Source organism: Nyctereutes procyonoides, unplaced genomic scaffold, assembly GCF_905146905.1.
Source record: "Nyctereutes procyonoides isolate TBG_1078 unplaced genomic scaffold, NYPRO_anot_genome, whole genome shotgun sequence".
Lineage (NCBI taxonomy): Eukaryota > Metazoa > Chordata > Mammalia > Carnivora > Canidae > Nyctereutes > Nyctereutes procyonoides.
The window spans coordinates 3,642,529-3,665,494 of NW_026575144.1; the positions used below are offsets into that span (position 1 = coordinate 3,642,529).

Consider the following 22,966-nt stretch of genomic DNA (forward strand, 5'->3'; position numbering starts at 1 on the left):
TGGAAACCCCATTTGATATCCCTTCACCATTGCTATTATAGAGAATTGCCACTTAATTAGAATATTTATTCCCATAGCATTGTTATTTTGGTTCAAGATAACCAAGCTGAGGGCAGCCAGGGTGGCTCAGCGGTTTAGCGCTGCCTTCGGCCCAGGGCGTGATCCTAGAGACCCAGGATCGAGTCTCACATCGGGCTCCCTATATGGAGCCTGATTCTCCCTCTGCCTGTGTCTCTGCCTCTCTCCCTCTGTGTGTCTCTCATGAATAAATACACAAAAATCTTAAAAAAAAAAAAAAAGATAATCAAGCTGAAAAAGCCTAACTTAAAAGCTGGTATACTATTTAATCTCAATTTAACTTAATAGCAACAAACACAAATTTTCACTTGAGAGAGACATGTAATATTAATATTCATTGGACTCTTACTATATTTTGGCAAGCACTGTGCTTTTGTATATGCTCTCACAGACAGGTATATTACTTCCATTTTATGCATGAAGCAACCAGTGAACACAGAGGTTAAGTAAATCACCAACAGTTATTTAGAAAATCACACTCAGCGTTTTCTGGATCTGAAGCCTGTTTTCTTTCCATATACTACACATCCAAATTGATTATGCTATGGTATTTAAAATAAACCACATTAAATACTACATGCAAAAAAATCCAAAAGCCATAATGCGAATTTTCACAGAAGGCATACATTTGATAACTTCACTTGCAAAACACAACACATGACATTAGTAATTGGCTAAGTAAAATCTCAAGTTTTAAGAACAGAATTTTTTCATGCCTTATTTTGAATAATGTTACCTCAAATTGGTTGAAGTAGGGGTGCAGGAGTAAGCCAGAAATCCTACCAAGATATTGCCATCGAGAGAGAGAAAGAGAGAAACACCAGAGACAGGGAAAGAAAGAATGGTCATCTTTACTAGAGGTGACTTACTCAACCTTATTTAAGGTTATAAAGTAGGAGGATTATGACAAAATGACATTGTCAGGTGTGCCTTTATATATTAACTAGTTCTTATTTTGTGATCAATTAAGGCTTTCAAAATGTTGAGTAGTTATAACAAACATGCATTAAAATGTTTTTTAAATTATCCACTTGCTTTTTCCAGCATTACAGAAATAACCAGAAAGCAAAATTCTCCCAAAATTTTATAATGATCTGGAATAAAAAGCCACCCTGCTGATTAGTTCATTGGTTTAATGTGACATTGGATAAAAAAACAAAAACATAGTTACCTTCACTGCTGCAGTGACAGCAGCAGTGGCTGCGAAAGCTAAACCTTGCCGCCCGAAGTTTACTACCGTCTCATAGCCCCGCTCCTTTGCTTGTACAATATAGTCATCGATCTCCTGAGGAAAAACAAACTCACAGATATAAACTTTATTTGACTGTAGTGACAAGAAGGCAAAAACCAGGACATTTACCTCATGATATGACAGTTTCACTCGTTTTATAGCACAAACCATGTGATCATGTACATTTCTAACAAATGATATGTAGAAATAATTTACATGTCTTACCCTTTCCTTGGAAGAAAGAAGTGGATGAAGGAATTTCCTATATATTAAACTTGCTCCTTTGGTATAGGGAGAGAGCAGCCATACGACAAAAGCAATCTTTAGCTCATAGTACAGGGGGAACCTAACAAGAAAAAGTTTGAGAAAACTGCTGGTGAAAATCAACTACAACGAGGAATTCACACACACACACACACACACACACACACACACACACACACGTGCTTATTAGAAAGTTCAATCACTGTTAAGTTTTCACATGTAAAAGTCAGTGATTAAGAAAAAAACTATGCTTGAATTGACTTACTTTCATTAAATATAGATTAGTTAACCAAAGAATGACCTGATCCCCGCAGAGATTCAGCAACTTCTAGTACAAGATTCTTCCATTAAAGAGACCACAGGCAAGCTGCCAACAGACGGGAGGAGTCCCGAGAGAACATTAACAGCATCTACGCAGGGTGGCAAGGTACACCCTTCTGCAGAGCTCAACTGTCATGTCAGTATCTGACATCTCTCCATGTAGCAAGACTCTGCTTTACGTGCTCCAAGGGCACCAACTTACCCCACGGACACATCTGCTGTTTCTCAGAACCCCCCAAACACTTCCCTTCCAATCTCATTTGGCCAGAACTGTGACACCAGGCAGACAGTTGTTCACTTGTAAGGGGAATGGAATTACCATTGTGTTAGGCTGGGAATGAGTGTTATCTCCCCCTGCCCTTTCCCGGTGACTCTGCAGTGCTCTCCCTGCAGGTGCACTTCCCTAGACAATGACTGTGGGTTCGGCCACGTGACTTGCTTTGGCCAACATCACGGGAGTCTGACATGTCACATGCAAGCAGAAACTTTAAATGCCCTTTGACGTTCTCACCCTAACACCTCCAACCTCTTGCTTTAAATTTTTCTTTCTGCCATGAGAACAGCTGCTTCTTCAGTCTTGGTCCTGAAACGTGACACTGCCAAGCTCAGCCAACCTTGTGCTCTTAAATAACCTGAGCAAGAAATAAATGTTTGTTTTCCTAACCCACTGCGGTGAAAGGGGTTGTTTGTTGCCACAGCAAAAGTGAACTAATATACCAGAGGGGACTAGCATCCTGTGGGCCAGGAATTAAGATTCATAATAACTGAGCAAATCTGGGCTCTCCTGATGAGGCAAGCAGGTACCGGACAGTGAGGAATGACTACTGTGTAGGCAACAAAGGGTCGTTGCTTTGGTGTGATTACAGAGGATTCTGGACTGCCACTGTTTAGGATAAACTTTGTCAACATCATTTGCTTTTTAATAATGTATATATGGTATATATGCAATCAGGAAAAAATGAGGTCTTTAAAAAGAGAACTTTGAAACATTAGGAGACCTAGCATGGTTTGAAATATGTTGTTCTACCACATAAAACCAAACATGAAACTCTCTCCCCCAACTCTACACTAAACACTTCACAGGTAAATGAATGAGCTTTGGGACAGAGGAAAGACAGTTTATGTTTCAAATCAGAAGACAAAGATGGGTGCAGGCATACAGAAGTACATAAATAAGAGCAAGTTGTTAAGACCATTTAAGTCTGATGACTTTTTTTTTAAAGATTTTTATTTATTTATTTGTGAGAGACAGAGAGGCAGAGACATAGGCAGAGGGAGAGGCAGGCTCCCTGTGGGGAGCCTGATGTGGGACTCCATCCCGGGACTCTGGGATCATGACCTGAGCCAAAGGCAGATGCTCAACCACTGAGCCCCCCAGGGCCCCTCTATTTTTTCTAGCAATCCAACGTGACCTAATGTGCTGTGAGAGTATGATGAGAAGAGCAAAGCCAGAAAGACAGTTTAAGGAGAGAAGAGCAAATATTTAAAACAGATGCAGGAGGGCACGGAAGTAGCAAGTAAAGGCAGTGGGGGAGGTTCAGACTGAGACCTCTATGAGCAGCTGGCTGATGTTCTGGGGGGCTGCATTTGGGAACCCAGGCAAAGCAGCAAAGAAGGGCTAATTTAGGCTGAAGGTTTCTGCAGCGAGGGCAGTTTAGGATACCGGCAAGGTATGAAGTTTAAAGATTTTAAAAGGAGGACTTCTCCAAGTAATGGTAAGGTTTAGGTGGAAACGCACTAGGAAATATGGCACAAGGAGATTCAGGTTGTTCCATTTGGTATTACTTCTTGGTAAAATGTTAAATCCTTGAGGATGTAAACATGCTTTAATTTTATCTCAGCTATTTGGAACAGAGCAGCCAAGGAGCTGGTGGTGAGTGGGTGTCCACGTGGATGCTGACGTCATCCGGTCTGAATGTTTGTAGTTGAGTTTTAAGGATGGGGAGGGAGAGCTAGAACCAGATGCTGTGGGCTTCAAAGGGGGAGTCATTTAGGAAGTGATAAAGAAAAATAGCCTGAAGTCATCGAGTGGAAAAGGGATAATGACAACCAAATTTTTCTATTCTAAGATACTGGGACCTGTGTGAGAGGTAGGCAGGGTGTGACACATGGGAAGAAGAAAGAGCTGCCTTTGTCTGAGGGGGGCCAGTGAAGAAAGGAATGTTTTTATGGGGAAACCAGATGAAGAAAATGAAACACTGGATAATTATGTAACTTGATCAAATTCACCTGGTTAGCAGCAAGAGCAGGATAAAAACTCAGGACACCTGATAAGGAGTCTATAGTCTGGCCCTTTCTCAGGGCTAGGACTTACCAAGCAACTGTTTGATCTGTTATTGTTTCGATCACAGTATAGAGAGCAAAAACAATCCAGTACATCATCCATCGGACCTGGAAATAATAAAAATATTTCTGAAATAACAGACTAAGATTATTTGCAACTCTGAATGATTATGTATATATTTTTATATACATACATAAAACACTATACATACAGTGTGTTGGATCAAATGCAGAAGGTGATGGTTTAATTCTCAACAGGTTTACGTCTCAGTTCCTCACATCACTACATCAATAGTCTTGGGATACAAGACGAGAATCAAAGAATAACAAATCTTTAGTCCTGACACAATATAGTCTAGGAATCTGAATCAAAGAATCAGAACAAGAGGATAGATTTTTCTTAACTGGAGGAAAGTTCTTTAAAAAGATCTTATTCTTAAAAAAAAAAATCTTATTCTAATCTACATGCTTCTTTATGATGACAATTAGCTATTTATTATATAATAACAGCAAAATATGATATGACCATATTTAATCTTTATTAGTCTTTTAAATATTTCATTCCTTAATTCTCAATATATAGAAACTGTTCAGGAACCAAAGAACGATCCTGGGTTTGTTATATCCATAAGTCTGGTCACCCAGTTTGAAAGTTGGTTAGTGTATTTTTTTTTTTTTAAAGATTTTATCTATTTATTCACAAGAGACACACACACAGAGGCAGAGACATAAACAGAGGGAGAAGCAGGCTCCTCCAGGGAACCCGATGGGGAACTCGATCCCAGGACTCCAGGATCATGACCTGAGCCAAAGGCAGACGCTCAAACACTGAGCCACTCAGGTGCCCCAGTGTATTCTTTTCCCCCCGAAGCTCCGTGTCCTCCTACCGACACCACAGTGGCCATTGCAATAGAGTGAATGTTTATGTCCTCCTCCCTCCCTCTCAAATTTGTATGTTGAAATCCTAACCCCAAATGTGTATTAGGAGGTGAGGCCTTTGGGAGGTGATGAGGTGATGAAGGTGGAGCTTATAACTCATTAATGGAGTTAGTGTTCTTCTCAAAGAGAGATCTCTCATCCCTTCCACCACATGGAACACAGTGAGAAAATGGCTGTCTACGAACCAAGAGGTGGGTCATACCAGACACCAGAGCTGCTTTGATCTTGGACTTCCAGCCTCCAAAACAGTGAGAAATAAATTTCTGTTGTTTATAAGCCACCTGGTCTATGGCACTTTTGTTACAGAAGTCTGAATGGACTGAGACAGTAGTACAGGACATTTTTACCTTGTGCCTGGAAATACAGCATCTCTAACCAATTCCTGAGACTCCAGTGTCCCTTTGTATCAATCCTTTTCATAGAATGCTGCCTGATTAATTTGTCTTGGACTCACTTTCCCAACTATACCTTTCTGTTTCACCTGAGTACACAGACTCTCTTATCACTCAAGAAGGTTGGGTTTGCATTAAGGATAAACATCACTAATCTTCTCCTCAATATTATAATAATAGCTAATACATGAAACCATACCAACTATGTATGGGCTAGGGACTGTACTCAGTGTATCACATATATTAAATCATATATTCTCCACAACAATACTACAAGGTAGGAAACATAATTATTTCTACTATTGATAAGGAAACAGCAACACAGAGAGGTAAAAAGACTTGCTCAAGGTCATAGCCAGAATTTGAATCCAGACTGCCTGACTCTGGATTTGGTGCTATTAATCAATTATACTATGCAGAGAACAAATTGATGAGGATTTGTTAAATGTGAGCTCCAAGAATAACCACTACTTCCCTTGTTCTCATTTCAATGAGATGACAAAAAATTCAGGTCTCTATAAATAGCCAGAAAATTGACCTAACTATTTAGTTTTAATATAGAAGCTTGTTTGGGTATTCCATAGATAATAGAAACTATAATTCAAGTGGTTTTTATAGTTTTCTCTTTACATGTATAAATCATTAAAAATACCCCTAAATAACTTTTGAAGAAATGTATCATGAAATAGAAATAATACCAATTCACTCTAACTTATAGGCTCCTGAAAACTTAAAAAATTTGCCCAAAGCAAATAATAGGGCATATTATCTACATTTGAAATACAAGGCAATTGATATACAATGATTATCTCAAATTAAAAAAGAACAAAACGGCCCAAATGTAGTCTTTAGTTTTCTACTTTTCATGAGTTCTCTTAAATTGCTCACTGCTGCCAATTCCAAACTTTTGTCCAAATATGGGGATTTTCTTCCAGGGCTAACATCCTATGTACATTTTCTCCCACCCCTCCCTTTTTGAAGGAAAGTGATACTCTTCCATGAGTTGATTCACCCGGGCCCTTCCAGAGCCAAACCCTAACTCAGCATTTTTACCTCTCACTGTATTCAGGGGGTTAGCTTTTACCCTGATTGACTAAAAGCCTCTCCCAAAAAAGAAATGAAGAAAAGGCTGCAAACAGAATAATGAGCTTTTCCACAGCTTGGAGGCATCTTAGAGGTGATCACACTTTTGAAAACCATACAATCCCTTACTGAGAAAAACCGTGAAACAATCACAAGAGAAAGTGCTCCCACTGGGCTTCCCATTCCACCCACAGTGGGATTCTGGAGGAGACTCCAAGAAACCCAAGTGCTCCCTGGGCAGCGTTTGAAAACAAATAATACAGTAAACTCCTACTTTCCCAAGGGCCAAAATAAATAAGGAACATAAGGCCAGTGAGCTAAGAAATGGCAGGAGGAGGCACAGTCTCTCTAAAGCCAACGAGGCAGCTTCTCTATGAACACACCCGTCCTGTCAAGTCCCCTGTCCCTCTCCTGGTACTCAACACAGGGATCTGAGTGTCGACTGTCATCTTTCCCAGGAAAGCAGGGGCTTAAACTGTTTCACAGAAAGTTCAGGAAACTTTCAAGAAAGGTAAAATAATTTAAATCAGTGCTTGCTACTTTTCATTATTTCACTATTTCCCACCACTATTATGGCTGTGAGTTCCCAAAGGGATGACAGCTCCACAAGGAATCATAATTTACTGGTGAACAGAGCGGAGGGGAGGTGGTGCACATGTGGCGACTGGTGATACTCCCTGAATGACTCGTTCTCCAGTGAATGAAAGTGACTACACATCCCATAGATGTCAAGAGCAACTTTTGCTTCTGTAATGTGCTTTTCTTTTTTTTTTTTTAAAGATTTTATTTATTTATTCATGACAGAGAGAGAGGCAGAGACACAGGCAGGAGAAGCAGGCTCCACACAAAGAGCCCGCTCAACCACTAAGCCACTCAGGTGTTCTGCTTATTCACTTTCCAAATGCAGTCATTAAATTAATTTTAAAGCCCAAAGAATAAAAGTATTTTATAGTATGTAATATTTACTTCTTTAAAAACCCCTATATATTTATTTATTTAGGTTGTGAGAAAATTTAGTAATGTCAAAAATTTAAAAAGGAGAAAAAGAAGAAACAGAAGAAGGCTATGCCATTTTAGTTAAAACACAACGAACTATTCAATTACGAGGGTATTCCTGGACATTTTCCTCGAGTATTGACAACAACTTTATATAAGCAAAACTCCATGCTATATGAATTTGTCTTAATGAATAAATTCCTTGATAATCTCTTAAGATTTTTGTTTGTTCTTATCAGAAATAGGAACATTAAATTATAATAGGCAGGCAGTAATAATTAAATGAATGTAATGAGTGTGTGCCATTCGTGGGAGCAATCACAAAGAGTGTTAACCTTGAAAAGATATTGCTTTCTTTTTTCTATTAATGGATTCGGTTGGGATTTTATACCAAATGATTACTCAGCAAAGCTTTTATTAAAACTATACCTCAAGGCTACACAGCCTAATGTTTAAGGCTTTGCTCCAAGGAGATAACAAGAAGTCAAGGTTAAAAAGGGCGAAAAAAAGTCACAAAATTATAATTAAACATATGAAGATTATAGATAAAATATTCTTTAGATCAACAGAAAATATCAGTAAACAAAATGCAAAAATAAAACTGAAAATTGGTAGAAAAACAATCACAGTTATAATCTTGTGAATATATATAACCATATATTATCACTCTTAAAATGTTATACAAATATAAGTTAGTAATTAACTGGTAACCTTAATAAATTACAACCACCTTCTAAGTTGCTGGGGAAAGTTACTGGTATCACTATTCTTTGTTAAAAATTTATGTTCTTGGGAAAGTGGAAACAAATAGTATAGTATCTTTTTAGTTCAGAAACAACTGGCAGAGTCAGCAAACCATTGTCTAGATATCTCCTGGAGAACAGGAAGTAATAAGAAAGCTGTATCCAACTTTTTCTTAAAAGGCTCTTTGGTCCCAGGGAACTGAATTATCCAAAGTGAAGCTTACACCTATAAGCACTAAGATGGTTACACCTACTTTTGATAAATCTTTTATATCAAACATAATTTAGACAATTATTAAGGATTCAGGTGGCATCATTACATCTGACATGCACTGATACAAGTGTAGCAAACCCTACTTACTTTATGTTATGAGAATAGAAACATGAATCTGATAGCTTCTGTCCTCAAAGATATAACATTTTACTGAGGAAAAAAATGAGTAAAAAACCGTGACTTAAAAAAAGTGTTCTGCTGTTTTTACTACATTACATGTCCTAGCTTCCACTGTGAGTCAAGAACACAAGAATCTGAGGAAAGCTTACTAAAAGGACTATTTATAAAGTTGTGGGCAAGGTTCAGGAAGCTCAATAAAAGGATACTGGTGCACCCTGGAGCTAGCAACAGTAGGAGCTTGCATTACCCCTAGATGTGAAGGAAGGAGGGAGGGCAGGGCAAAGTTTCCTGGAATCCGGAGAGGACAACAGCAGGGGAGAGCTGTAGCCTCAGGCAGATAGTCTAGTCAACCCGAGGTGGCAGAGGAGGAAGGGAAGATGCTGGGAGGACAATACTCTGATCTCATGCTCATCCTGCCTTCTGATCTTCTGCAGAAGCCTCTCACGGGCCAAACCCAAGGGAAGCCAGAGGCGATGCAGTCTGTGCGAATCAGACTCCTGGGCCATAAGCAAGGTGGAGAAATCCCACTGGAAGGGTGAATGACAAGTCCCAACACCACCTAGCCTGCCATGTCTTTGATCTGCCCAGAAAGGAAGCCTTTTCTCACCACTTCCACAGGTACTTCCCCAGCCCAGATGACCACCATCTCCCATCTGCCTTATTCTGACAGCATCCTAACTGGTCACTCTGCTTTTTGGGGTCTATTCTGCATAGGGCAGCCAAAGTCTCTCCTTAAAACAGAAGCCAAATCATGTCATTCCTCTGCTCAAACCCCTTTCATGGCTCCCATCAGAGTTCTTACTAGGGCCTAGAAGACCCTATGGATCTGGCACCTGCTACCTCTCTGGCCTCATCTGCTCCTCCTTGGTGCCTCGTTCTGCTCCAGTCACATTGGCCCTTTTACTGTCCCTTGTATATGCATATATGCTCCTGCCTCAGGGCCTCAGTACATGCATCTTTTTTTTTTTTTTGGCCTGTCCCTACTAGAATGTAAACTCTAACAAGGCAAAGACTTTTATGTGGTTTGCTGCTGAATTCCCTGTGCTTGGCTTAGATAGAGCTCTATAAATACATATTGATGAATTGCTGAATGAATATGAGCTGTGCACACCTCAGTGTGCTTCCTTCTGTAAGGATTGCAAGAGGCTAGACACTTGATACGAGATACAGCAGGAGGAGTGAGCATAAACTAGCCTTTCAGGGGATCTGGTTTTAAAGGAAAAAAAAAAAAAGAGGGGGAATAAAAAAAATAGCATGAAGCAAAAATAAACCACGTTTACATTCTCAAGGACTGAAAATTTTACTAGCAAGATAAGAAGATTCAAATGAAGAGAAAGAAGAGATACTTAATGGAACAAGATCCCACACAAGAAAGGCAAGAATTAGATTAGGAAGAAGAGTGGGCTCAAGAAAGCAGCAGAGATGCATGCTCTTCTGGGATGAAATGAAAAAAAAAAAGACTGGCTGTGTTGGGAAGAGGACCAGAGCCAGGGACCTCTATCTGTACCTTAGAGGAGCAGGGAGGGCATCCTTTCAGGGTGGGTGCAAGTGGGAAGGAGGGTGGATTTGAGCACAGTAGTGAAGGTTTAGACCTGTTCATCTGGATGGAAAAGGGGCAGCCCCGGGTAGAGAGGTTACAGATTATGTGATGAAGGACGGCCTCATCTGTTCTGAAGGCTAGACTTACGAGGCTGCCAGGGGGTAGGTCGAGGACAGTGAAGCTAAAGAGAAATGGGAGGTGACAGCTTGCTATCTGCGAGGAGGCCTAACAGCAGAATTGTGGCTGTGAAGTGGCTCAGCCAGGGCTGGTGCCTCTCAGCCCCCCCTTTGCAGGCAGGTGGGATCATGCATCCAGTTCTCCCCAGCAGGACGTGAACTTAGGCTTTGGAGAAGTGGGTGTATCTTCCCCAGGCTCTTCCCCCTGCCTGTGGCCTGGGAGCACAAGGAGTAGGACAACCTTAGAAGCCATGTGTTGAAGATGGGTAGAGCCCATTCTTGAAGGATGGCATGAGAATTTGTTGCCAAAATGAACACCTAATCTGTTCATTTATATGACTGTTATATGAGAGAGAAATACATTTCTATATTCCTTCAGCACTTGCATTTTTGCTACATACTATAATTATAGTACTTAGCCTACCCTAACATGAAAGATCACACTCTAATCTCCACAGAGATTGAGAAAGCAAGGCTGTAGTGGCAAAGGTTCCAGGATGAGGAAAGTATCACTGTCAGTGCCATTGGCTGCCCTGTGTGGTATGGTTAATGCCCTGGTTGGTGGTGATGATAAACCCACCACAGGGATCTGAAAATGGAGAAGAGGACTACCATGGTAAGAAATTCTGGTGGAGACACCAGGTGTCTGGTGGAGACACCTGAGGGCTCTCAGAAGGATTTGGAGGACAGGAAGGATCGATGTTCTCAGGTAGCAGACTGGGCAGGGCCAGAGAAATACTACTTGAAATTATTTTTCTGATCCCTTGGCAAATATGGTTCTATCCGTGTGAATTTGTTCATTATCATCTGCACCGTTGATCTTTATGGCTTCAGTGGCAATCTGCTTCTATTTTCAATAGGCCAATAAATCAGATAAATAGGCTGGTTAGAAATATATATAAAGCTTAAAGTGGGTATACTCTGAGTGGGAGACCAGGATATCCAAAGCATAAAGTACATAGAAGTCAGTGAGAATACTGCTTGAAAAACGTTAGATGCTCATTTTGCATTGTTTTGTTTCCCAGGCATCTATATGATGCCTACTATAGTACCAGGAACAAAAGAGATACTCAAATAACTTATTAAAAGAATAAACAAAAGAATAGGCTAACTTATACACAAGACTGGAATTTCCATTCTTCTTGATTATTTGGTCATAAACCTTTTTTGAAAGTGGTCACAATGAAATGGCAGTCATACTTAAATCTTGGAACACTTTATGTACTCTATTTTTTGTGACTAGAGAAATGTGGTGAATATTTTAATGTAAAATACAATATTTATAAGTAAAAGATTCCTCAAATGGAATCTTAAAATCATTTAAATATCAAAAGGAATTTATATCCCCAAGAAAATATACTTATAATTAGGCAAGTTCTTTTGGAGATTATGGAATCATCTGTGATATAAAACCATAGTATCTAAAATTATATTCTAGTTTATATAGTGCATGGATCAGATTAGCTTATTTAACAAGCCAGCACTTGCTTTATTATTACTCAAAATCCATAAGGCTTTTACAAAGCCTTAGCATTTCAGAAACCCAGACAGTCATGTGATGATGTTCTTAGCTTTACTCTCTCAAAGGAATTAGAGGATATTTTAAGCTTGAGTGAATACTGTAAAATGAATATACCCATAGGCTAAATTTACTATCAAAAGACCATGCTCCATTTAATAGGTATGCATTTACCTACTCTTGATGCCAAAGAAAAGTAGGCCTCATTTCATGATCTTTTAAGATTTTTTAAGAAAATAAGTTCTTACGATTTACATCCTTACACAATGATATTGACTGAAATCACCAAACAAATAAGGCAAACAAAAAGTGAACAGTAACTGTAAAACAATCCTTATGATTTCCATCACAGAACTTGATGCAATGCACGGGCCCCAAAATATGGGGGAATATCATGTTTGGTGGAAGAAGGCATGTTGCTATAGATTTATAAGTCATGGTAATAGCAGTAATGGCATATTAATTAAAAAATACTGGGGTGTCTGGATGTCTCAGTTGAGTGTCAGGCTCTTGATCTCAGCTCAGGTCTTGATGTCAGGGTCATGAGTTGAAGCCCCACGTTGTGTGGAGCCCAACTGGATGTGGAGCCCATTAAAAGAAAAAAAATTTTTTTTCTTAAATTATATCTTTATATAACTTATTCTCTCTATGGTAGGACCAGTGTGATATTATAACAACAGTGATATTAACAATACATGTTAAATGATATAAGTGTATAATTATACTTGCATGATGAAGAAAAATTATGTGATATATTAATTTGATAAATATTACTCAGGGCCTTTAATAAACAAAGCCCTTGGATATGAAATAGGCATAAACTCTGATGTTAAGGTGTTCCTACTGCCAAGAAGCTTTCATGGGAGGGATTAGTAAAAGAAGACATAAAAGGATAAGAATTAGTGATTACTAGCATAATGTTTGCTCCATTATGTAACTAATATTTTATTATATATTATTTATTTGTCTTGTACAAATAAAATTTCTTCACTTCCAAAGGAAAGCCTTCCCTAACTCCTCACCCTTTGAAGGTCATATATAATCTTTGTGCACCTACTCTTTCTTTGTAGAATATCTGAGCAATGATTCGTTTAACATCTACCCCCGCCGTTTAGACAGGGACAGAAACCATTGTGTTCACCATCATGTTGCCAGCCCCTAGCACCTTGTTCCTGGTAAAGCAAGCACAGAGGAAGGCTTTTACTTAATAGTTTCATAAGTCTGGGGGCGCCTGGGTGGCTCAGTGGTTAAGTGCTGCCTTTGGCTCAGGTCATGATCCCAGGGTCCTGGAATCAAGCCCCACATCAGGCTCCCTGCTCAGTGGGGAACCTGCTTCTACCTCTCCCCTCACTCATGTATGTGTGTGTGTGTGTGTGTGTGTGTGTGTGCGCGCGCGCGCGCGCGTGCACCCACGCCCACATGAGCTCACATGCGCTCTCTTTCTCTCAAATAAATAAATGAAATCTTTATTTAGTTTCTTAATTCTAAGGTCTGGATTGATGCAAGACTCAAACAAGTAAATCTGGATTGCACAAACAGCAGTTTGTAACATATAGTCTATTTTGTCAAAGTTGTTCTCAGAGTTATCAGAGATTAAACAATTTTACAACATTTAACTTCAGATTCTTTGAATCAGAAAGCAATGAATGCTAGGCTTTAAGAAAAAAATGAAAAATCACATATGCCTAATGATTTCAATTATAACCACACTAAGTAAATCCAGATCATAAAATACTAAAATATGCCTTGCAGGAAAAAAAAAAAATATTTGCTGAGTCTGAAAAGAAAAAAAACACTGCTGAATTACAGACCACCCAAAAAGAATGTTATTTTCTGACCATTATTATTCACTCAATTCAATTCACCCAAAACATTCATTCTACACCACATTTCAGAGACAACAGGGAGACCTTCTAATATAGAATGCTTTAGAAATAGCATAGAGTTGAAAAGATTTCTCCTGTTTCATTAACATTATGCAATAATTTGGTTACTTCATAATGATTTTTCCCCACTAAAAACAAAAAGGAACAAAATGTGAGAAATCAATACAAAAACTCCCTCTTTTATCCAACCCAGATGGCTCAGTTATGGGATTTTTCCCACAGCTGTGCCAAGTTAGAAGCATGCTTGAAAATAAGCTAGTTGAAGTTCAATCCAAAGTGAACAGAAACCATGGATGAAAAGAGTTCTTTTTTTAAAAAAGGGGCATGTGTTTGGGGTGATTACATGAAACTAGAAATGACTTGGGCTTCCTTGACTTTGGTGTACTTTGTCCCTCACTGCCCTATTTAAGACTATCTTAACTGTGTACAGCTCCACTGAATTCAGATGTCTGGGGGTTTTACTTTCAGGTGATGAAGCTGCTGCCACACAGTTGACCTGCAGATCCCGCGCCTCACTCCCAAAGACTTCACGGCTTAGTCTGCAGGTCTCAAGGACTTAACTAGAAATAGAAGCCCATCAGCCTACTCCCTCCGGTCCCTCAGTAATTGTGAATCACAGAAGCCCGTGCATCTCATACCAAACCTCAGCAGTTTGAGGAACTTGAGAGAAGCCAAAAGTGCAAAAATGTTTAAAAAGTAGGTGGTAATTAATTTAAAAGGAGTGCTGGAAAGACAATGTGAAAAGCAGGATCTGCTGATGGGAATTGTTCCCGGAAGCAGAATTTAGAAAGGAATGAACTCTCATTCCAAAATAATTCTCTCCATCTACACTGGCTGAGAATTCAGAGTTTGTTTTTTTATACTGTTTAAAGTACTATTGATTTATTTGGGATAATAAATATTTGTGAGAAAGATAGTTCCCTTATAACAGAACCACAAAGAATTTCTTGGGAAGAGCAGAGGGCAAGGGTGAGGGAGAGAATTTCAAGCATACTCCTCAGAGTGCAGGGCCAGGTGTGGGGCTCCATCCCATGACCCTGAGATCATGACCTGATCCAGGAGTCGGATCCTCAACTGACTGAGTTACTCAGATGCCTCTGAAATATGCTACTTTTAACACTAAGTTGTCACTCTACCTAAAAATAAGAAAATAAGTATGTGTCACTCTACCTTCTTCTTTCCCTAAGTGTTCCCCAAGTCTTGGCCCATCATGTTTCTCACATGAAGTATTCCGAGGACTGGCACCATTTCTTAGGGACTTAGGTACCCCCATTCCATCTCTATTCACATAGACAATTCCATCTTGGTTTCCACAAGTGAATTAACCTTGCTACTAGGTGATATGCTCCTTTGTCTAGGTGACAGGCCAGACTGACACACAATATGAAAAATTTCATTCTTTAGGTAAGATACACTCTTTTATATACAACAATGGTATTATATTCTGGGCTCAACAGCACACTTTAAATGTACAATAGTCATTCAAACAGTAAGAACCAGCCTTTATGCTACATGGAATAACATGCTATTCTTGAGAAGCAAAGACTGGTAGGAAAAAACTGCAGAAAGAATAAATCTCTGTCATGACTGAAAATGAACCTGGGATATCAAATTACTTTCTTCTTCTTCTTCTTCTTTTTTTTTTTTTTTTTTCAAATTACTTTCTTTCAAAAGCATGTGCAATCGATCTCACCTGGAGAGCTGAGGTTCACATTTGGGTGAACGGACAGAGACAAGTGATGGGTCACAGGATTGCTGGGGGAAGGAAGGGCTGGTTGAGTACCAGGGTGCAGGACAGCATGAGGTCTTGGGTAAACACAGCCGAAGGAACAAAGGGGCTGGAGTGAAGTGAAGAAAGGTGGATGATTCTACAGGGAAACTTCCCTGAGGCAGAAAATTTTGTGTATGACCAGCTCTACAACACAGAAACTAGGAGAAAGTCTAACTCAATATCCTTACCCCTATAATTGTATTGTATGGTTCATTTTGTGAAAGTATTATTTTTCTACATTATGTTCCAAGTTGTTAATTAGTCCATTCACATACAGATGTTTCTAAAACAATTTGCTATTTGGTGTCCATCTGCATACATAAACTTATATTAAAAAAGTACAATGTGGTAAAACTATTCACTTTTCACAATAAGATACCTTTCAATTATTTTCACCTTGGCTGTAGATAAAAATTACTTGGGGATTAAAAAGACATATTTAGGGGCACCTGGGTGGCTCAGTCGGTTAAGTATCTGACTCCTGGTATCAGCTCAGGTCATGATGATTGGGATCTACACTGGGCTTTGTGCTCAGTGGGGAATCGGCTTGAGAGTCTGTCCCTCAATCCCTATCCCCACTCCTGCACTTTCTCTCTCAAGTAAATAAATAAATCTTAGAAAAAACCCTCATCTTTAGATGTTTAGGTCCCATCATCACCATGTGTAGAGAGAGGGCAGATACAAGTTTAAAAGAGAAGAAGCTCTATGAGTGTTTCTGATGTGTAACCAGAGTTGAGAATGTGCCCAAATTTCTTGCTACTTTAACTGTGGTCTACAGACCTGTGGTGTTGGGATCACCTGGAAGCCTGATGGAAAGCAGAATTTCAAGCCCAGGCCAGACCTACTAAATCAGACTCTGTATTTCAACAAGACCCCAGGGCGATTCCTACACACCCTGAAGTTTGAGAAGCACTGCAGCAGGATGTTCTGACAATGGCACCTAGAGGAAGGTGGGTACCATGCATGAAGAGAATGTAAGAAGAGCCTTGGGTTTGGAGAAAAGACAAACTCAGTTTTGTGTGATAACTTATTAAATGTGAAGAGTTAAAATGTACCCTTATTTTCATAACACTGTTTGGACACATCATCATCAAAAAAAAAAAAAAGTTCAAAAAAGTGAAGAAGCTGGGCCTTTAGCTCACCTCTCAGAGGCACTATTCATAAAGCTTTCAGCAAACTGCCCAGGAAGAGCAGCTTATAGCCTCTTCTACCTCAAAGAGGTTCCATGAGAAACATCCTTGTTGTCTACCCATCCCCAGAGCCTAGAGTTATCTGGACACCAACCACTTGGTAGACACCTCTTTTCTCAAGGAGGAAGTGCCCTTAGACTTTCTTCCCTAAGAGCACATCTAAGTCTTCCTCTTACAGAGAAAAGGTAAGAATGTTATCTTAGTAGGCTGAAATTATGTTCAAACATTCATGTGAATGGCAGAAACTTCTCCAGGAGGCTCCAATAATTTATTTTGACAATCATCTTAAGGGTAGAACATCATGGGGTGCCTGGGTGGCTCAGTCATTTGAATGTCTTTTTTTAAAAGTAAGATTTTATTTATTTGACTGAGAGAGAGAGAGTGAGTGAGCACATGACAAGCACAGGGAGCAGCAGAGGAAGAGGGAGGAGCAGGCTCTCCACTGAGCAGGGAGCATGATATAGGGTTTGATCTCAGGATCATGGGATTATGACCTGAGCTGAAGGCAGGATGCTTAACTGACTGAGCCACCCAGGTACCCAAGTGTCCAACTCTTGATCTCAGGGTCATGAGTCATGGGTTCAAGCCCTACACTGGGTTCCATGCTAGGCATGGAGCCTACTTGGAATAATAATTATAAAAAGATATAATAAAACTGAAGTGCTAGATCTTAATTTAAAAGATGCCTTTTAGCAACCTTTGAAAATTAAGATAATATTTTAAAATAAAACTATTCAACTCCATCTACTATTCTTTTTTTTTTTTCAAAGATTTTATTTATTTATTCATAGAGTCAGAGAGAGAGAGAGGCAGAGACACAGGCAGAGGGAGAAGCAGGCATCATACAGAGAGCCTGATGTGGAACTCGATCCAGGGTCTCCAGAATCATACCCTGGGTTGCAGGCGGCACTAAACTGCTGCCCCACCGGAGCTGCCCTCCATCTACTTTTCTGACTTTTCAAGACCTTTTGAAGATTTCCCCCCTCACTTTACCTACAGAATTTGGAGCTGTGGCTTAAAAAAAAAGGAATCAGTCTATATTTAATCTTATCAGATTAGCTATTGCCAAGACACACCTATCAGAATGACTAATATCAACAACACAAGAAACAACAGGTGTTGGAAGGATGTGGAGAAAGAGGAACCCTCATACACTGTTGGTAGAAATGCAAACTGGTACAGCCACTCTGGAAAACAGTATGGAGGTTCCTCAAAAGGTTAAAATAGAACTACCCTATGATTCAGCACTTGCGATTGCACTACTAGGTATTTACCCAAAGAATACAAAAACGCTAACTCCAAGAGATCATGCACCCCAATGTTTATAGAGGTATTATCTATGATAGCCAAATTCTGGAAACAGTCCAAATGTTTACCAATTGACGTATAGATAAAGGAGTAGTGGTATACATATACAAAGGAATATTACTCAGCCATCAAAATGAGTGACATCTTGCCATTTGCAATGATATAGATAGAGCTAGAGGGTATTATGTTAAGCAAAATTAGTCAAAGACAAATACAATATGATTTCATTCATATGTAGAATTTAAGAAACAAAACAAATGAGCAAAGGGGGAAAAAGGAGAGAGGCAAACCTCTTTGAAACTGACTCTGAACTATAGAGAACAAATTGGCAGTTACTAGAGGGGAGGTAGGTGGGGGATTGGGGAAATGGGTGATGGGGATTAAAGAGTGCACTTGTGATGAGCATTGGGTGTTGTATGGAAGTGTTGAATCACTATATTGTACACCTGAAACTAATATTACACTGCATGTTAACTGGGATTTAAATAAAAACTTAAAAAGATGCCTTTGTAATACAATAATTTAAAATAAAACCAATCAACTCAATCTATTTCTGTGACTTTTCAAGACCTCTTGAAGATTGTTTTTGCATTTTACCTATAGAGTTTGGATCTGTGGTTTAAAGAAAAATTCAGTCTATATTCTGATAGCCAAGAGATAGACAAAATTTCATATATTTGTATAATTCAATATAGTTTAATTTTTTGTAATTTTTCAAAAGAATTTCCTTTTTCTACACTTTTATTATATTTCTAAAGTAACATCTCTCATGAATTTTTATTTTCATTTATTAGTTTTTAAAGATTTATTTGTTTGAGAGAGAGACAGAGACAGAGGCAGAAAGTGAGCTATTTCCCCACAGCGAAGATGGTGGCGGTCAAGTGTTTTGGATGCTGTAACCTCTTTGATTTTCAGCTGTTCCATCACTGGGGACTGGGATGGAGGTGGCTAGGCCTCCCTCCAATTTACTACTTAACATTTCCTTTAATGGAAACAACCATTTCTGTCTCTGCTTTTAAAAATCTATTTCCATTGGCACTACAGTTGGTAAAATTCTTCTTAGATATTAGCAAAAGCCCAAGTTAGCCTATTAGGTTTAAGTGTTACTGTGAGAATTTTTATTTTTGTGTATGTTTTCCAAAGCATTTGCATTGGAAGCTAGAAAAGGACAAGATAGCTGTGGTTGGCTCACTATATCTTGGTGTGAAAACTGTAGGAATGCTTTTGTTGACTTCATAAAGGTCAAGGGGTATTGTAATTCAAGTTCTAACTTTTTAATTTATTTTAAAGATTTATTTATTTATTTATTCATTCATTCATTCATTCATTCATTCATTCATTCATTTATTTATTTATTTATGATAGACACAGGGAGAAAGAGAGGCAGAGACACAGGCAGAGGGAGAAGCAAGCTCCATGCCGGGAGCCCAATGTGGGACTCGATCCCGGGAGTCCACGATTGCACCCTGGGTCACAGGCAGGCGCCAAACTGCCGAGCCACCCAGGGATCCCCCAGTTCTAACTTTTTAAAAAAAGATTTATTTATTCATGAGAGACACAGACAGGCAGAGGAAGAAGAAGGCTCAAGGGGAGCCCAATGTGTGACTCGATCGCGGGACTCCAGGATGATGACCTGAGCTGAAGGCAGACACTCAACTGCTGAGCTACCCAGGAATCCCTCATGTTCTAAAATTTTAGAAGAAACTGTGCTAGACATTCATATAACACCCCCTCCCTTAATTATATCACCTTATTTAAATTTAACACTTGTTTCCTAAAGTGGATTCATTGCAATGGTCATGAGATGATCATGAAGAAATTGTTTTTAGAAAACATAAGGAATATAAGTCATTTAATTATAACAGCATCAATTACTTCTGCAGTGAAATTATATCCTTTTATGTATTATATACATATGAAGTAAACTTGGCACATCAAAAGTTAGGTTTATAAAAGAATATTCATCACCTACTTCACTTAAAGCAAATGTAGGTAGATTTATTTCATTAAAATATGATGAACTGTCACAAGTGATTTTATCTAACTGTCCTAAGTGATAATTGCGATTTTGATTTATCAAAACTTGATTTACAAACCAAATAACTGAAGACAAGATAGATACACATGTATTCACTATATGTCAGTTAAAATAAACTTCTAAAATAATTGTCAAAATCTAAAAAATGGTATCTAATACTACTTTAAAGCTATCTTCTGGGATACCTGGGTGGCTCAGCAGTTGAGCATCTGCCTTTGGCTCAGGGTGTGATCCCTAGATCCAGGACTGAGTCCCACACATCTGTCTCCCTGCATGGAGCCTGCTTTTCCCTCTGCTTGTGTCTTTGCCTCTCTCTCTCTCTCTCTCTCTGGTCATTCATGAATAAATAAATAAAATCTTAAAAAAAAAAAGCTATCTTCTGTGACATTTTAAAAACCAATGTTAATGGTAAAATCAGTCTTATTTAATAGCACAGTATATTTCAACCAGAAGTATTCCACTCACAAAGTCGATCTGGGAATCTGGGTAAAAGATGATAAACTGAATATACACATTTAATTGTATCCTTAACCACAAATCTGATTAAAACAACAATAAAAGTGATTTTTAAAAAAGATATTAAGTCCGGAAGAATGTACAAGAGAAGACAGCATCGAAATTTTTGGAGGTAGGAAGGAAGTGGATGAGCAGCAAGTGACTTAGGAGGCCTGATAGTTATTAAGCTGACAGTGGGAGAAATTGAGAAGCAATCCCAAATTGACACTACAGGGCTCCTGAAAAGCTCAAGAACTGGTGACACAATTCTTGGCCACTAGGGCAAAAGAGAGGTAGAATGGAGGTAGGTCTGCCTAAGGAGCAGGCAGGTGCCCAGATGCCCTCCCACTTAGTGGTCTGGCCATTCACCTCCTTCCTCCCAGAAGAACCCTGTGGCTGACTCTCTGTGAAGAGGGAGTCAGAGGTGCTCTGGATTTGGAAATCCTGGCACAGTTGAGAATAGGAATTAGGTTCCAGTTTATAAGTTAAATATTGAAAGCCCCCAACCCTTATTCTCTCACCGGAATACGAGCAACCAAGCATCCTTTTAGAATGGAAGAATCTTCTCTCAAGAATCTGACTTGCATAAGAGAAAATACCTAAAGATTTAGGCATTGTCAATTTTCCAAGAAACAGTCATTATGGTTTGAACTGTATCTCCCTCAGATATGTTGAAGTCTGTTATGGTCTGAACTGTGATCACCCCGAATCCATATGTTGAAGCCATAAGTCCCAAAGTGACTGTATTTGGAGACAGGACCTTGAGGAGGTAATTAAGATCAAATGAGGTCATAAGGGAGCCCTAATTTGACAGAACTTGGAAGCATGAGTGTCTCATAAGCAAGAGACACTCATGAGAGCTTTCTTCATGCATGCACATAGAAAAGGCTATCTATAAGCCAGGAAGAGGCTTCACCGAAACCCAACCCCTATGGCACCTTTGGCTCAGACTTTCAGCCTCCATAGCTGTAAGAAAACAAACTTGTGCTGTTTAAGTTCCTCCCTGTATGATGGCAGCCTGAGCTGACTAATACGAAGTTCTAACCCCCACTACCTAAGACTGTGACATCACTTGGAAACAGGGTCGCTGAAGGTGTAATTCATTAAGATGAGGCCGTACTTGGGTATAGCTGGGCCCTGAATCCAATGCTTCCTTGTAGGAGGACAGAAACAACTCTAAGACAGACACATAGGTCAGAACACTGTGTGACAACAGGGACAGAGTGAAGTGCTGCAGCTGAAAGGCAAGGGCCCCCTAGATTGCAGGAAATCACAGATGCTGGACACAGGCAAGAAAGGATTCTCCTAGGGACACTTGGGTGGCTTAACGGTTGAGCCTTTGGCTCAGAGCATGATCCTGGGGTCCTGGGATTGAGTCCCACATTGGGCCCCCTGCAGGGAGCCTGCTTCTTCCTCTGTCTGTGTCAGAGAGAGGCAGAGACACAGGATCCCAGGACCCCGGATCATGACCTGAGCTGAAGGCAGACATTCAACCACTGAGGCACCCAGGCGTCCCTAAAATAAAATCTTAAAAAAAAAAAAAAAAAAAAAAAAAAAAAAAAAAAAGGATTCTCCTTGACAGGTTCGAGAGGGAGGTGTGACCCTGTGCACATCTTCATGATGTCCTTCTTGCCTCCAGAACCGTGAGATATAAATTTCTGATTTTTTTCTTAAGCTATTCGGTTTGTGGTACTTCCTCTCAGGAACAAATATAGTTACCTCATCGGATCACCCTACAGTGAAAAGGACATTCAGCAAGTCTCCTCACAGACATAGGGCTTCCAGCCAGCTTGTAATTATCATGCTCCAACACGAGCAGAGGACCAAGGACTACCCAACATTTGAGAAAACCATCCCTGAGAGACAGATACTAATAAGACAAACAGAACTCAAAGGAGAGACTGTACAGAAAGAACACATCTAAAACACCATCATTCAAAGACTGAGGCAAGAGGGAACCTATTGTAGACAACTCAAGAGTAGGACACTATAAGGAAGAGGAACATTCAGAGAATGAAAAGCACTCTTAGAAATTCAACACATGGGAGCAGAAATTAAAAGATTAACTAAAGGGTTGGAAGATGAAATTGAGAAACCCATCACAAAATAGTGCAAAAAGAAAAAGTGACAGGAAAGAGAAGAAAAACTATCAGAATATTAGACAATCAGTCCAAGTGGTTTATAACTGAATAAAAGGAATCCCAGACAGAACAAATGGTGAAAATGGAGAGGAGAAAATCATTTTGAGAAGTCAATTTAACTAACCAGAGCTGAAGGACAAAGAATTCCTTTTTTTTTTTTTAATTTTTTATTTATTTA

At 39.4% G+C, this 22,966-nt stretch overlaps 1 protein-coding gene across 1 annotated transcript in view; it reads right to left on the reverse strand.

The window, feature by feature from the left end:
* REEP3 (receptor accessory protein 3) overlaps positions 1-22,966 on the reverse strand; it is a 98,223-nt gene that overhangs the window by 23,046 nt on the left and 52,211 nt on the right. The window contains exons 3-5 of the mRNA XM_055308749.1: positions 4,209-4,285; positions 1,535-1,655; positions 1,250-1,363 (exon numbers count right to left, since the gene is read on the reverse strand). Of these exons, the coding sequence (XP_055164724.1) occupies positions 1,250-1,363; positions 1,535-1,655; positions 4,209-4,285 (312 nt within the window). The remainder of the gene's footprint in view (positions 1-1,249; positions 1,364-1,534; positions 1,656-4,208; positions 4,286-22,966) is intronic.